Raw genomic sequence first — 16,056 nt, 5'->3', positions numbered from 1 at the left:
ATGCACAATGCTAAGACACACCTATTTCGACCATTCTGCTTTTCTTCTTCAGTTGGCCCTATCCAGATGTTACCTAGAGCGGTCTGTGTGGTGGTTTAAGATCTTGCATTTTACAGATGTCGCCTTTGCCCATGAGGTTAAATCTCAAATCTTCTCTTACTTATCATGCATCGGCAGAATGGGAATCCTTCAATGTTTTTTTAGGGGAATATTAATTGGTGCTCAGGGTGGCATTCTCAGGACTATTAGATGTGAGCTTGCTAACGTTGAGGACTCCCTTTGTTACTTAGAAATAAATCATTGTTGTCCTGTGATGGGGCACTTCTCCAGGCCCTTAGATTGAAACTTGAGGTTTTGTGTTCAACTGCTGGCAACAGAATTAAATTCTTATCCCAACCTACAGTGGCCAGGAAATATGTGGAGAACGAGAGGCCAGGCAGAACTCTTGTGCGCTTAATATACAATTATTAGACTTATTCACACTTTTCTATGTCAATTGATTAGATAGATGGATGACCAGCATAATTGTCTGGGCACTTGAATAATTCATGTTATAATCATTTTTTGTACCAGAAATGTGGACATCAAATACAACAACTGCAGGTGCAAAACTAATAGCACCCACCGTATATGCTGCATGTTCAGTCTATGTTGTGATCTTGTCTTTTTCTGTTGATTGTATTACTCTGCAGACCAGGATATGGTTAATGTTGCCCCTTGGTCTATGACACTAACATATATCTTTTCTTTACAGTCTATTAATATGTTTCACATGTAAGTGTATATAAGGAAATGTTAGTTTTTTGTCCAAATACAGTTAAGCATATTCCATGCAACAGTTCCCACTGAGTATGTGTGGTTTTTCTTCCTTGACAATTTCTTGGGGAATCAACTTTGGGATTGATTCCTTGAGTTTAAGTAGAAAGGCTCCCCAATACAATTAAAAGGCTATTCTCCCTTTAAGGAAGCAATTGGGTCGAGTTCACGAGTAGCAGCACTACCTTTTAGTGTTCGCTTAATATACAATGGCAGAGGAGTCACAGCGTTATCAGTGATTGCGTATAATAATGGGGTTATCCACGTGGACCCAAGAGAGGTCAACTCTCTTTTGACAGATTAATATGCTGTGATTTACTCTGAGATGGTCTCTAGGTTGCGGGAGAATTTACCTGCATACCAAGCTGCAGCCCCTGAAGCAGCTGGATACATCTGTCATGGACAACCTCAATGAACCTATCTCAGTTCAGGAGATACTCCATATCATGATGCCCTGCCATCCTTCAAGGATCCTGGAGCAGATTATTTAACAGCCAAACTCTACAAGGAATATAGATCACCACTTGAACCCATCTCATGTGGGCTGGGAGGATGCGATGGAGGCCCGACTGCTCCCACTCATTTGTGATGCGCAGATCACGCAGCTATTAAAACCCTCGAAGTATTGTGACAAATCTGGACAATTTGACCCTTGTCCCCTAAGGGGAGTCACCCCCTGTGAGGCTTGGGAGGGGAGCGCACTTTGCACAACCCTCCCTAGGGGTCTGGGCAAGTGGTACCTCATTGGGAGTCACTCCCCTTGGAAGAACTGTTGGTTCTCAGATTTTAACTACACATACCTGCAATCCTCCTCCACCCTATTGGCTTCAGGTAAGGCTGGCTTTCATCTGAATATCACTGTATAGGAAGAAGCACACATTACTTTCATCACATGCATACACCCAATAAGAATTGTGAATGGGGAGAGAACTCAGTAGGAGAAGATGGCGTGTGTGACTCCTACAGAGAGAGGAAAATCCACGGTACACAGAGGAGAGCCTCTGGAAAAACATCCTGATGGGGTGTAACTATATGCAGTTGCAGAGCCAGCAGTGGAGTAGCAGGAGTGAAACAGGCTAGCTGAATGCTATGAAGCAGGTACAATGACCGAGCTGGAGGCTCTGGTCAGGAAAGGAGCCTAGATAGGAAGCAATCCGTCTTTTCTGGTGGCACAAACACTCGAGTGCAGTGATGGGCCAGGTGCCCAGCAACCAGCACCAAGACCAGAAGAAAGCAGGGAGCCAGAGTACCCGAACTCCACACAGTGAATGCCGATACTAACGAGACAATCACAATGAGGGAAGCAAATGCTCCCATTGTGAGGACACCAGTGAGGGCTGTAAACGGTGGGGTCAAACACTGGCAAAGCCATTCACGGTACGAGAAACTGAGCAACCGGAACAGGCACAAGACAAGGGTAATATGGACCGAGAGGATTGCGAATATTGCATATCAAGGTTGGAGAAGTCACTGGGAATGTGAGAGCCTGACAGAGTGGAACAGGCATTCGACCCAAGCAAAAGAGAGTAAACGAAATATGAACACTGTCTATGAAGTATCCGAAGGTGAGAGAATTATATGAACACATGTCCGTGAACCAGGGAGTGAAAGAAATATGTGTTATTCTTATCAACGCTGTGGAAGCCAACAAATGTGTGAAAGTAATTGGACTGAAAACTAATAATCCTACCAAAGAGCCACAGGACTTTGGGGAATCCCAGTGCCACAAGGTGGGACACAGAAAGGTATATTCCAAGTAATCCAGGAGGGATGTTAGTTACTACTGGTAAAAGCTGAAGTCGTCCCAGAGGGGTTTAACCAGTGGCAAACAGTGGCATAACTTAAAGGAAGTAAAATGTGTCTTTTCTCAGAGAGGCGGAAGAGAGAACTTTTTAGAAGATAGTTATAATTTTAACTGACGAACTACACATGAGGAATGTGCACTGTTCAGAGACATTTACACATAACTTTGAGACTGATAATAAGTCCTGTAAGAGCCAGGCCAGGCAGAAGCCTATTCCAAGGCTGTAGTGCAAGCTTCCTTTGCTTTTTAGTTAGGTTTTCTAAAGTGGTAGGGACAGTAATTAATTAGGGATTTGGACTCAGGACTCTTTATTTTGGACTATGACGAGCACCCAGATTTTGTTTTAGAGGACAGGGAATTTACCTCTTAGTGATAGAGCCAGTTAGGATTTTTTCCCTTTTATTTGAATAAATTCATTTTCACCATGACCCATTGTAGCCGGAGTCCGTCTTGGTTCACTGCAGTATCCTCTAATATGTCAGTCATACCTGCCTCTTTCATGACCTAAAAGCGATGTTGCAATTCCCACCAGGAATCCGATGGGTAGGCTTCTCCAAAAGGTGGCGTTTATGGTGCACCCTGACCATTCTGGTTTTATACCAAATATGTCCAAGGCCCTTAATCTTCACAGTCTCTTCCTTATACTCACAAAGGTATACCCTCAGACTCAAGCAATTGCAGTGTTCTTTGATGGTGGAAAAGCTTTTTGTTTCGCTTTCATGAGCTTACCCACTTGCTGTCCTCAGAAAGATGAATGTTGTGGCTATTTTGTTGATGCAACATGCATAACCCTTCGCTACACACGACACAGCTTGTGCAAGAGCCTGGCAGATGTATGGTCCAATCGGCAGCCGGAGCAGGAAAGAATGATGTGACTAAAGGCTAAGGCATGCAGCAGGTCGGCAAGTACTGCAGAGCAATGGGAATGGATTGGGCAGGGAACCTGGCGAGGCTGGTGAGTACATGCCCTGTGCACTCTAGAAGTCATGCCTTAGGGGTGGCTGTGGCTATGGGCACAATCACTCCCTGGTTTCCATATACATAAAGCATCCTTCTAATATTGGACACACCTGGCAACATAATATAGATATATTAGGTAATATAGGCTTTACCCCATGCTCAGCGACTCAATGCCATTTCTACAGCCCAACTCTGAGTCTCTGTGAATTTCTACATGTACTCATGTAGCTGTGTTCATTCTCGCAGAGGGGCGCCTATGGACTATTTTTAGGTTTTTTAAGGGACTTAGGTTTAGTCACCCGAAGTTTCCTAGGGTCATCCAGACGTGGACCCCTTGCTCACTGTGCTCAGGGAGGCACAGCTCCACCTCACTGATGAGGCCCAACAAGTCTGAAACACGTGTATGGGGTTGCTGTTGGTACTCTTGTTCAGAGGGGAATTGCCGTAGCATTTCGGTACTGGACTGCCCATGTGGGCGGGACAAAGACTGATATGCAAATGAGTATTTCCCATCTGTGAAAGGTACAGTGAGCTAAAGTGTGGCTGCAGACTCTAAAGTGGGTACCTTCCCATAGAACAGGCCATTTATGCTGTGTTCGTTCTCTCAGAGAGTCGACTATGGACTATTTTTTTATTGTACTCATGTAGCGCCTCATTAATATGCTCCCTCTCTTGTATTCTAGTAGTTCATCTGACTCCTGTTCTTTTGTTCCTTTGTCCAGTCACTGATGCCTCCTTGACTCACAGGCTGTTACTCTGCCACCTCTTGCTCTCAGGGTCTCCCTCTCTTTTACTCTCTCTCTCTTTCTCTCTCTCTCTTTAAGCCTTTTCGCTGCCTCCGGTCCCCCCAGTATCTCTATTTTACACACTCTGTCGGTCTTGTAATGTAATTAAAGATACACTTAGAGAGTGCACATACACTCACGATTGGAATCCTCAAAGCTAGAGAACACAGGCAATTAGCTAAGATATCATCAGGCAGTGATTCCAAAGGAAGATAAAAGAGCCAGGTCTTAAGAGCTTGATTGAATGACAGCAGGTTAGAAATGGAACGGAAAGAGAGAGGAAGGACATTCCATAAAGAGCCGGAAACAGTAGAGAAAGAACCACAACTCAGATGGGAACAATTTAAATGTAGTATTATAAAATGTAAGGCACCCACTGCATGCAGGGTTCTCAAAGGTCAGTGAGAGATAAAATGAGAAGAGTAAAAGGTAGGCGCTTTGCTGTAGAAACAAAGATGCACGCAGCAAATAACCTTCAAAGAAACATGATGTTTAATTGGCAACCAATGCAGAATAGGTGAGGTATGGGCCTGTTTACTAGACAATGAAATGCGACTCTCCGCAGAACATTGAATGATTTGTAACGGTTGAAGATGATTAAATGGGAGGCCTGAGTGTACAGCAATGCAATAGCCTAAGCATGATGTACCTGCAGCTGTAACCAAGGTGGTCGGACAGGATTGGGTTAGGTATGGAAACATTTGTTTAGAACCTGGTAATAACAAATGGGAGCACCTTGTTTGATCTGGGGAGCAAAGAGTAACTCCTGGTCTATTTTAAAACCGAGATATTTGAACACTGGGGAGAGAAAAGGACAGGGGCCTGTGGTATTGGGCCATATCTAAGGCATCCAGTGCCAAGCCGCCACTCCAACACGGAAGATTGGAAGATGTCAGTTTCATGGCCATTTAGATTGTGACTATTAGAGGACATCCACAGAGAAATAGCATTCGTATATTTGTGATATGTCTTGATGTTTTCCTCACACATTCCAGGTCCATTCACCAGTTATGACCCTATTTCTCCAAAATGAGTCAATGTAAACACTTTTAGCCTTGGCCTCCAGTCATCTATGCGCTGCCCCCAGGATAATTGGCTGTTTCTTGTTCTACTTCACCACCACCCTCTACCATCACTCCCACCTATGATCACACCAGAAGCTTTGCTCCACTGGCTCCTTCAGCCTGCTTCCCTCACACCAGATTGCGGACAGCATCCCCCCAATCACATTCATCTCGCACCTCACATTCATCTTGACTCAACTCAATCATGGGACCTTGATACTGTCATGTGATTGACATTGGTTGACACTAATCAATAGATGAAAGGCCACACAAATGGATCTGCTTAACACACGTTTTTCTTAGGACTCTGTACAAAGTGGAGCAGCAATAACAATGTGGTTGGGTCAGAACTAAACTGTTGTTGTCTGGGTGGTTGTTCCCCAAGATGTGGGCAGTGCTTTGGGACTCCTTAACAAAAGAATGTGTCTCTTGGGGAAGTAAAGAGTATTAAAACAAAAGCTTCTCCCAGTTCTCAGTAAGTCTATTATTATTATTACTGTTCTTATTATTATTGATATTATTATTGACATACCCAAGTATGGGTATATTTCCGCCACCTGAAACACTTGGGTCTCAATTTTCCATCTTAACTTACTTTTTTCTTTCTTTCTTCTCTTTACCCCAAAGATCATAATTTTAGTTTTCTCCACATTGATACTAAGGTTATTCTCTATAGCACACCGTTATAGCTCATCCAAAGACCTCTGTAGACCACTGAGAGTTTTGTCCATCAGAACTGTGTCATCCGCATCTGACATCCAGCTGATTAGGTACTCTCCGATCATGGGTGGGTGATTATTAATATTTTCAAACCTCTCCCCCATGTCTGCCACATATAGGTTATATAAGACAGATGAGGTTACACAGCCCTGTTTAAGGCCCATATTTTTTATAATTGGTATAGATCTATTAATCCCTTTGTTCAAACAAATAGTGACAGTTGTTTCCCTGTACATTTCTCTTAGTAGGTGTAATATTAATGGGCAGATTTTCCAATTTGCTATCCTGCACCACAATCTGTCTCTGATAACACAGTCAAATGCGCTTGAAAAATCAATAAACCATACATATAAATTAGCTGCTTCATTTTTCTGTGTGTCTGCAACTATATAATTTAGTGCTGCCATGTTATCCAGAGTACTAAATCCTGCTCTAAAGCCTGTTTGAAGAGGAGATAGCAATTTATTCTCCTGGCTCTATGTATTAATAATTTGGAGCAATAGAGAGCAGAATATTTTGCAGCTAGAATCGATAGTTCTTAGGGCAACTTCTGTTTCCTTTTTTATGGATTGGTATGAATATGGCCTTGCGCCAACTAGTTGGGATATATCCATGTATATAATTCTAGCAGTATCACTGCCCACTTCTCAGGATTATGTATGATTTGATCACTATGTTTGCTAATCTATCCGGCCCGGGGGCTCTAGAAGGCTAAAGTTATTATTATTATTATTATTATTATTATTATTATTATTATTATTATTATTATTATTATTATATTTAGGTCTGGGGCTGGGACTCTCACAGTACATTAACACAATTACCAGTAAGCTTATACTCCTTGGATTAGGGAAAACAGCAGCATTCTTCTCTTTTCCTCTCATGGTCTTTCCCGTGCTCATCATTTCAAGTTTTAGGGGCTTCCACACCCTTCTTCCCTTCTTCTTCTCAGGGTCTCTCCCATGTTCTTAATCTTGGGTTTAAGTGGTTGCCACATCCTTCTTCTGTCTTCGTGTTGGGATCTCAGCTCCAGACTAGATCCTGTTTGCAGACTTTTCAACCAAGACCCAGAATCATAGGGAGATGGGATGCCATGCTAAGGTCTTGACAGGGCTCACTAGACATCTTACTATCTCCCTCTCTGTTCTGGCTCTGATTCATTTTCTCTCTCTCTCTGTCTCTTTCTCTCTCTCTCTGTCTCTTTCACTCTCTCTCTCTCTCTCTCTCGCTCTCTCTTTCTCTCTCTTTCTCTCTCTCCCTTTCTCTCTTTCTCCCCCCCCCTCTCTCTCTCTCTCTCTCTAACTCTTTCTTTGTACAAAGTGTTTGCACCTCCTGGATCTCATGCCACAATCTTATGCCACTATCCCTCCCAGGTGTACCCCCGGATCTGCCTCACTACTGATGTAAAGTCTCCCTCCTCCTCCTTAGCACTATTCCACTCCTTCTACACACTCTCTATCACCTTTTCCTTCACCTCCTCAAGGTCCTCCCTTTCTCTTTTACACTTCCTTCTATCACCTCCCCCTCACCTCACCCATGTTCCACCATGTTTCTTCTATGAGCTGTGAGGAATCTGAGTGCATCCTCCCATCTATTCCCCTTGGAGTCTCCTCTCGGGTGGCCTGGGAAAGGCCATCACTTTTGTATCCTGACCCTGGGAGTGGATACGCAAGGGAGGATCACCTCGGTGGAGGGGCCTTGGGGTGTGGGTAGAGGATGTCTTCAGATGAGGCACGGTATCCCCTTTCCCTTGTCAAAATGCACCCTGCCCTCCCCATACCTTTAAAGTTTGTTTTCAGTCTGCCCGTCTTTCACACACACACACAAACACACACACACTGTTCCACATTTATATGCCTTTGGGACTGGGACGAGGTAGAGGCAACTAGGAGTAATGCACACTTGTATTGGTGCACACCACTCTGAGACGAAGAAGAGGACTGTACCAACAACCATGGTCAGGCATGTTCCACTAATTGAGGTCAGGAAAAAGATTTACACCTGCAGCCACTTGAAAGGCTACAGTTGTATATAAGGAAAAGCCAGCAAACCACAGAGAGAGATCCCCCTAGGGTGAGTGAGCTGCCTGGGGCAGGAGACCCACCTGGAGGAAGAAGACCGGGAGAAGAGGACACAGCAGCCCGCTACAGGGAAGGCATGTGAGGCACCAGTGGAAGGCTCGCCAGCACTGCAGGAGAGCACGAGAGACACGGCAGCCCGAGCGGGCTCAGAAGATGTCTGGAGCCTCAGTGCTGCATGCTCCCCGCTGGAGCTGGGGGACACTGAAGAAGCAGCAGAAGGGTACGGCGAGTGAGAAACCCCAGTGGAGAAAGTCAGAAGCACCCTGGGGAGCTGCCGGAGATGGGTGAGTGGTGAAAAGGGAATAGTCACTCTGGGGCGGGGCACTCCAGGGGCTGGGCTTGGGCACAAGGAAATGCTGATCAGATGAAAGATCATAATAAGAGGGTCGGGAGACCGATGGAATGTTTTGTGAATACCAAACAAGCTACAAAGTGTTTTGTGCATTATTGAATACCGAACTAAGGAAATGTTATGCAAAATACATGAAAGCATCGTACAAGAGAAATGAGAGTAAGGTGCATTTTACAATACAGAGAAAGCAAGCAAAAGGCCACTAATGAACTATATGAAAGTATGAACTGAATGAAAGCCAGTAACAAGGGTTTAGGAAACAAAGTGAATAGGAAATGATAAGCATTGTGGTGAAGTGTGAAAGCAAGGTGGTGACAAGGAAAATACCCCCACCAAGTGAATGGCGTGAAAGACATTGTGTGCATCAACCTTATGTCATGAGTAGGGAAGAGCAGAAAACTCTAACTCAATAAACAAAAGGAAGTGCTGTCTTGGATATGTTATCTCCCAGGGTTATCAACTGAGTCTCGAAAAATCACCATGGACACTCCTGCTGAACCTTGTGGTTGCAAATTGCGAGGGACAATCCTTAGACTATCCTTGGACCCATGCCCCTTCCCTTTCTTAAACCTGGCTTTCTCCTACTGGTTGGAAGATCCCAAGTCCAGTTCTCGCTTTTAGATTAATGATGAGTTTGTGTTTATTTATGTATCAAGTGCATATCCTCCCTCCAGAAGGGAAACTGAGCAGACTAGACTGCATCTGGGTGCAGATGATTGCACTTCAAAGGAAGGGAAACATAGATTACTGAACTAGATAGGTTACAAGATATTTGTAAAATAACGTAAGAATCAATCATTCTGTGATTAGTTGGGAGTGAGTTCCATAGATGAGGGCCCAGGACTGAGAAATGCCATCTCTTCTGTGAACGAAATGGGAGGCAAGTACCAATAACAGATGTTGATTTGAGGATCGTCATGATTGGGCTGGTTGGGAAGTTAAGATTTTAGTAGTTAAATAAATAGAAACAAGTCCATTGAGGCATTTAAATACAAGGAAGAAAACCATAAAGATGATTTACTGTCCTACCGGTAGCCAATGGAAAGACCTGCGCTATTGTGAGATGGAAGCAAATGTTGGTACTTGAAACAATAGTTTCACAGCTGGGTTTTGTGCCTTTTGCAGTCTTGAAAGTTGTTTTTCCAGGTTCATAAATGATCAGCGAACTGGCCACAGCTGGTCAGTTTGCCGCTGGAATGAGGGGAAGGATTGGTCGTAGTAGTAAAAGGCGGTAATGAATTAACTTTACTGTTTTCCCCACCTAGAGGCCACAGTCAAGGTTGGGTTTCTAAATACATACAACATTTTTGGCCTTCTGGGAAAGAAATTTAGGAAGTCAAACAACATGAGGCATCCAGCTCCTTACTTCCGAAGTGCAGTCCACAAAGCACTGAAGGGAATCAGAACAATCAGAAGAATTGTTCACACGCATGTAGATCTGTGTGCGATCTACAAAGGAATGATCATGAAGATTATACATTAAAAGATACAAATAGCTGGATAAATATCTTAAAAAGAAGCGGGTACAAAGAGGAGGCTTGGGGGACCACAGAGGTCACTGGGATTGGATCAGAATAGTTAGGTCCAATCTTGACCTGTGGAGTCCTTTCAGTTAAAATCGATTTAAAACAACGTAAGGACTTCTGAGATACCTTGGCGACTTCAGTCAGCCTAGACAATAGAATTTCAAAGTCAACCTTATCAAATGATGCAGAGAGGTCCAGCGTGATCAACAGGGAGACAGCACCACCTTCCGGACATTACTGAATGTCGTCCCAAACAGTTAAGAGTGCTGTTTCTGTTCCATGACATGGCCAAAATCCAGACTGAAAAGAATCTAAAAACTGGTTGTTTTCCACAAATTCTTGGAACTGTTAGGTGACTACCTTTTCAAGAATCTTTGCTGGACATAAAACACCAGCAATAGGCCGACACTTTTGCAGAATGTTACGATCCATGGATGTTTTTTTCTACAAGGGTGTCAAAGCCAAGCTTTTCAAGTCCTTTGAGGAGTTAACAAAACCGGTAATGAAATCTCCTAAGACACTAGCCTGACGACAGGATTGGCTGGCCGGCAAGTTATCGTAATTAGAATTAGTGGGTTTGTGTGCCTGTAAAAGTGGAAGTATTTCCTATGACGAAACTGGAGAGAAGTCAAAATTACAGATAGAGTTGGTTATCACAGGAGTATCTTCAGATAGGGGAGGTTTGGGAGTCGCAGATAAATTAGCAATATTGCCTCTGGAAAGGGTGATTTTGTTCAGAAATAAATCATTATACACATTTGCTAGTTTTAAAGTAGGCAGCAAATTTGAGTATGCGCATTGCGAATTACATTTTTTAATGACGTCAAATTCCTTGGGTTTATTAATCGTAGTATTTATATGATTCCAAAGACAGCTGGATTTAGCAGATAAGATCGAATTTTTTTTGTGTATCTTTTTCAATATTCCTGCTTAAGGACTCAAAGAGAGGCGGAATACCAGTTGCTGCAAATTTCTTTAGATTGTCTATTTTTAATAGGGGCAATGCGATTACATAGACTGCACAGTGCATTCATATTGGATAAAAAATATTCTTTGCTCGTGCCAAAGCAAACAGGGCTTAGGGGAGATCTTACTCTGTAATTCTACTTACGTCCTAGGAGCTGTGTGAAGCACGGAAAGTAAAGGTAGGAGCTCCAGGGTTTCTAATATGGTCTTTTTTGATCCTTAAAATTCTGGGGAAATGATCGGCCCAGGAAATAGGTATTCTGTCAAGATATATAATCGCTGGGCCTCTGTAGAATATCAAGACAAGACAATGTCCCTCGTGGTGAAAGGGTGAAGAGACCAAGGATAGCAAATTATGGGCGGATTCACAGAAACAAGTGTGCACTGATCCCTCAATGGTCGCATGCCGAAAATGACTTTGCGAGTCCCTGCACACATAATAATTTTTTCGTACTCTGTGTATTCTTGGAATTATTCCAACAAAATAACCCTATGCACAAGTAGCGACCAGAATGCCCACGACACGCCCCTACGCATAGCAAATCCAGCCACATATACCAACCTTTGTGCACTCCTCGTCTGTGAAGTAATGCACCCTGGCATTACAGCATGGGATCCCTCCTAACCAAGGCAGCATCCTGGCGACACTGCGTGGGTTCCTGTATAACTATATACAGCACCTCATCAATTTACATACCATTTTTTGTAACTGTACTCATTCCCCGGTAAATATAGTGCAAACCCCCGTAAACCGTGGCTGCACCCCTACTACTCTGAAAAAGCGCACCCCTGACTACGATCGACACCCCAACTGCCTGCATGCACCCCTAAATTCCCGATTGGATTTACCTTTGTGTGGTGGTTCATATGCAATTGGGGACTTGTGCCTGCTTTCACGTGGCAGTGTGATCGGGTGCTTTGCATGCTCATTTCCCAGACATGATGTTACGCGGTCAGATCCATGAATATGCTTGGTTTCTCGTGGTCCTGGGTGTGTGATTTTCTTGTACAGGCCGTCCCTTTACACGCCCACAATTTCCCTTGTTCTTTCTCAATCTGCATGTTCCGCCCCCTGGTTAGTTCTCTGCTTAGGCCCCTCCCATGTTTGCACAGAGTTTATCGCAAGTCGATCGACTGCAAGCAGAGACGTGCCGAACCAGCTCAAAGTCCCCACAGTGCCCAGAAAAGGCCTGCAAAGTCGATTCCATGAACCGACAATGGGTATTTTGCATGCAGAATGATACGCAAAGTAACGATTCACCCGCAAATAAATTCCATGAATCAGGCCCAATTGGTTCACTTAATGGTATGAGGATTATCAGGAACTGCATACCATATATTAAAATCTCCTAAAACGAGTAGTCTAAAACAATTAAGGGTTTTAGTGGCAAAGAAATCATCTAATTCATAGAGAAAATTGACAGTGGAGCCATGAGGGCGATATCTTAACACAATATGAAGTGATCAGTTGGAGGATAACTTAAAGTGAAATGTGCAGATGTGGGATAATTCATCCCGCTCTATTACTCTAACTTGGTTAAAAGCCAGCAAGATTTTCAAAGAACTTAAAAGAATCGTGATTCCCCCTCCTATGTGCCTATCACGGTTCACCCACTTAATATGAAAATTGGATGGCACGAGTAGAGGAAAAATAGAAGTAGAGCTTTCAGTGAACCAAGTTTCAGTACTAAAAACCGAGTTAAATGTGTTTAATTCGATAAAGCTGTCCAAAGCTATAACATTGCTTACAGCAGAGCTAGCGAAACTGGTGCTGAGAAAATGGCACAGGAGGAGTGGTCTATGCCCTTTGTAGTGATTGTAGTGGGTTATGCCAGGCTATACTTTAGTTTAGTTCACAGTGAGATGGGGTGGTGCTTCAATTGGAAGAAGGCTATCAGAGTATAGTAATGCTGAGTCTTCCAAAGGGAGAAATTATAGCCTAAGCTTCCCATGGAGGATATGATGATAAGAGTATGGGAAGGGTAGTAGCGAGAGAAGGGCAAGATGTCCATTCTTCTGTATGCAGTGGCAGACTGCCACACTTCTCTCATAATATGTTACTACGCTTTGACTCATACAATGGAGCTACAACATGCCCTGTACAGCACTTTATGCCACAGTAAAGCCATGTGAATTTGCTATGTTTGAACGCCCTGAAAAAGAAGCACAATTGCTTTCTTTGTCCCCTTTATGCTAAGCAAAAAATAAAGGTGTTATACTGCACCAAGTTACCACCACAGTAGTCTCAGAGCAACCTAGGCTTTTGATTTTGTGCAGAGTGTGTAGACATGGTCCCGGTTTTGGCTCGGCAACGGTCAGACTTTCAAGCCTTCCATAGTGCTAGAGTGTCATTTTGCGTGAGGACATGTTGAAATCATGCCCAAGAAAACAGAGAGTGCAGAGCCCTTCAACTAACTCCCCTATGCTTCAACCGTCCAGAAACAACCAGGTTATGTAGATGGATAAGCTGTAAGAAAATATGGGCACTTTTAAATGAGGGTGGGCTTTCAGCCATGGCTGCTCTGAGAGTTAAATAGGTGGGTCGGGTTTCCCGGAGGATCCTGATGGTTGATAGGACCTTTATGGACTTGGTTATAGCGGTACATAAGGAAGTAAATCTGCATAATACAGTCTGTGTATAGCTTTCTCGACCTGGGCTGCAGTTACATTGTCCAGGTAATAGAGGGCAGCATGTTAATCTTAGGTCGAAACAGGGGTGTGGGTTATCAGATTACTTTTCCAGGTCTACTCTCTGTTCTTGTGTTTTTCTATGGCTTCTTCAAAGTGTTTGAATATTAGACATTCAAGAAAAACAGCATTATGAAACATTACATACTATATAATCTGACATAACATGACCTAACCAGCTAGTATGAACTGAAACTGACATCATCTCCCAAAATTAAAAAAGAAGGGGTGAACAAAATACATAAAAATGAAAGCAGTTTAAAGTTAAAATGTATGTAGCTTTGGGGGCAAAACACATAGATCCCAGCTGAAAAACATTACACACCATGGTCTTACAGTTTAAAAACATTACATGGAGTAGCATAACATAACCTGTTGTAGCACACCAAACCTGAGCAGGTGTAATGTTTCAACGCAGGGGAGGGCATAGACAATATAGCATAATGCAGACCAATTGCAAAATAAGCTATAGCTTTGCATCCCAAACAAAAAATTGTGCAATGCAGCAAAATAAAGAACTCAACAAAGTTGCCTAAAACTATTGCCAGCAACTGTACCAGATGGGCTTGCTGAATGCATGAAATCCCTAGCAATGTCATGACTCTTCTTTTTATTGCTAATCCAGTAGTGTATTTTAATATTCTGCCTGGCATTACAGGAGCAAACAGAATAATTCAGATGTGACATCTGAAACTGAGATGTATTTGTAATTGGTGGACAGCAAAGGAACAGGATCTAAACTAGCCAACTATTCACAATGGGCAGTAAAAGAAACGGACCACCGGTGTACAGCTATCTAACCAAGACAAAGGTCTCTCAGTGCTGCAATAGGTACAGGATGTGTTGACTAAATGGACCTGGTAGTTATTTTATTCCATCACTTTCTTTGAATCTTAATAACAAATCCTTTGATGCGCTAAATGTTTGGAACTTGAAAATGTCCCGGACATTAAACATTTAAAGATATCCTTTAAATACCCTTTCAATTTCTCAACAGATTGATCTTCAAACAATAAAGGAGAAATACCAGCAGATGTACAGCAAATCTTTGAGTGACACCATCAAATCCGATACATCCGGGGATTTCAGCAAGTTGCTGCTGGCGTTGCTTCACTGAACAGACCCTTCCGGATGCTAGTCCACAGGAAACCCTGAAATAAGGACCAACCAGGAAAAAGCAGTAGTTCATTTGCCTCGAAAATATATCAAATGTAACCTAAGACAAGGCCAGTTCTAAACATTTTACAAAATCTATCTACTTGTCTTGCATCATCCCAACAGAAAACTGGCAAAGTTTAAGAATTATGTATTCGTAAAAATATAAGAATATTTGATGGAAGAGTTTATCATAGCTAGTGGTATTCACTCATTACGCTCAGTGGTTTGAACACTGAAATGGAGGTTTTGTACAGTCAATTGTAGAAAACGTGTTGCGTAAAATATTTAATTTCTGTGAAGGCATTTTACATTTTCTTCCTTTTATTTGTCTCGTTTCTTTATCAATTTAAGATGGGTGGGCCTGATAACATTTGCTTGAGAATAAAAACTCTTTCTTACTCTTGCATAAACCACTGACATTCTTGCTTGAATTTTCACTTGAACTTTGGCCGGTCATATGGAAAAATGATAAATACTCAGAACCAAGAAATTTAGTTTTTGGAGATTGCGGATGAAGGGAAGATTAAGTTATCAATGTAGAACCTGACAACTCAGATGTTTGCTTTACTTGTTTTTTACCACCTTTAAGATGCAGTGGAAGTGTTTTATTCTTAATATACATATGTTTTTGTATAATGACTGCACAGTGTGATATGTACCTTACATCAACACTGAAAGAAGAAAACTTAATAAAAAATGAGTTGGAGACTCACTGATTTGCTTGATTAGTTTTGGCTGAAGCCGAGCCAGCCATCCCACGCCTTGCCCAGATCTTAAAAAGAATACATACCATGATATTCGGGGTTCCCATTGGTTCTGCCACTCACTAGCAGCCAATAGGCCCCTGGTTAGATTCTGTGTGTTCAGGAGCACTCTGAAAGGGAACAAATCACTTTCACTTTCTGTTTGTGAGTATTGCTTGGCTGTAGGACTGGGAGTTTACAGGGAAAACCTACAACTTGTATTTGAGGGGAGTTCTGGTAGAATCTGGTGATCTTTCCTGACAATGCATTTGGTTTGAAAGCTTTTTGTGTGCCACTTTTGTCATCTTTCCTTTTTACCCTTAAATTCCCTCAACCCTTGTCCCTTTCCCTATTCCTTTCCTGCTTTGCGTCACCCCATAAATGTGTATAAAA

The 16,056-nt window shown here is 42.7% G+C and overlaps 1 protein-coding gene across 1 annotated transcript in view; it reads left to right on the top strand.

The window, feature by feature from the left end:
- ANXA13 (annexin A13) overlaps positions 1 to 15,632 on the top strand; it is a 184,603-nt gene extending 168,971 nt beyond the window's left edge. Inside the window, exon 11 of the mRNA XM_069621588.1 lies at positions 14,760 to 15,632. Within this exon, the coding sequence (XP_069477689.1) occupies positions 14,760 to 14,879 (120 nt within the window). The 3' untranslated portion in view covers positions 14,880 to 15,632. The remainder of the gene's footprint in view (positions 1 to 14,759) is intronic.
- Positions 15,633 to 16,056: the final 424 nt, after the last annotated feature.

The sequence above is a fragment of the Ambystoma mexicanum genome, chromosome 5q (assembly GCF_040938575.1).
Source record: "Ambystoma mexicanum isolate Mex_15411 chromosome 5q, UKY_AmexF1_1, whole genome shotgun sequence".
In the NCBI taxonomy this organism is placed as follows: Eukaryota; Metazoa; Chordata; class Amphibia; order Caudata; family Ambystomatidae; genus Ambystoma; species Ambystoma mexicanum.
This window is presented reverse-complemented; position numbering and strand designations above follow the sequence as displayed.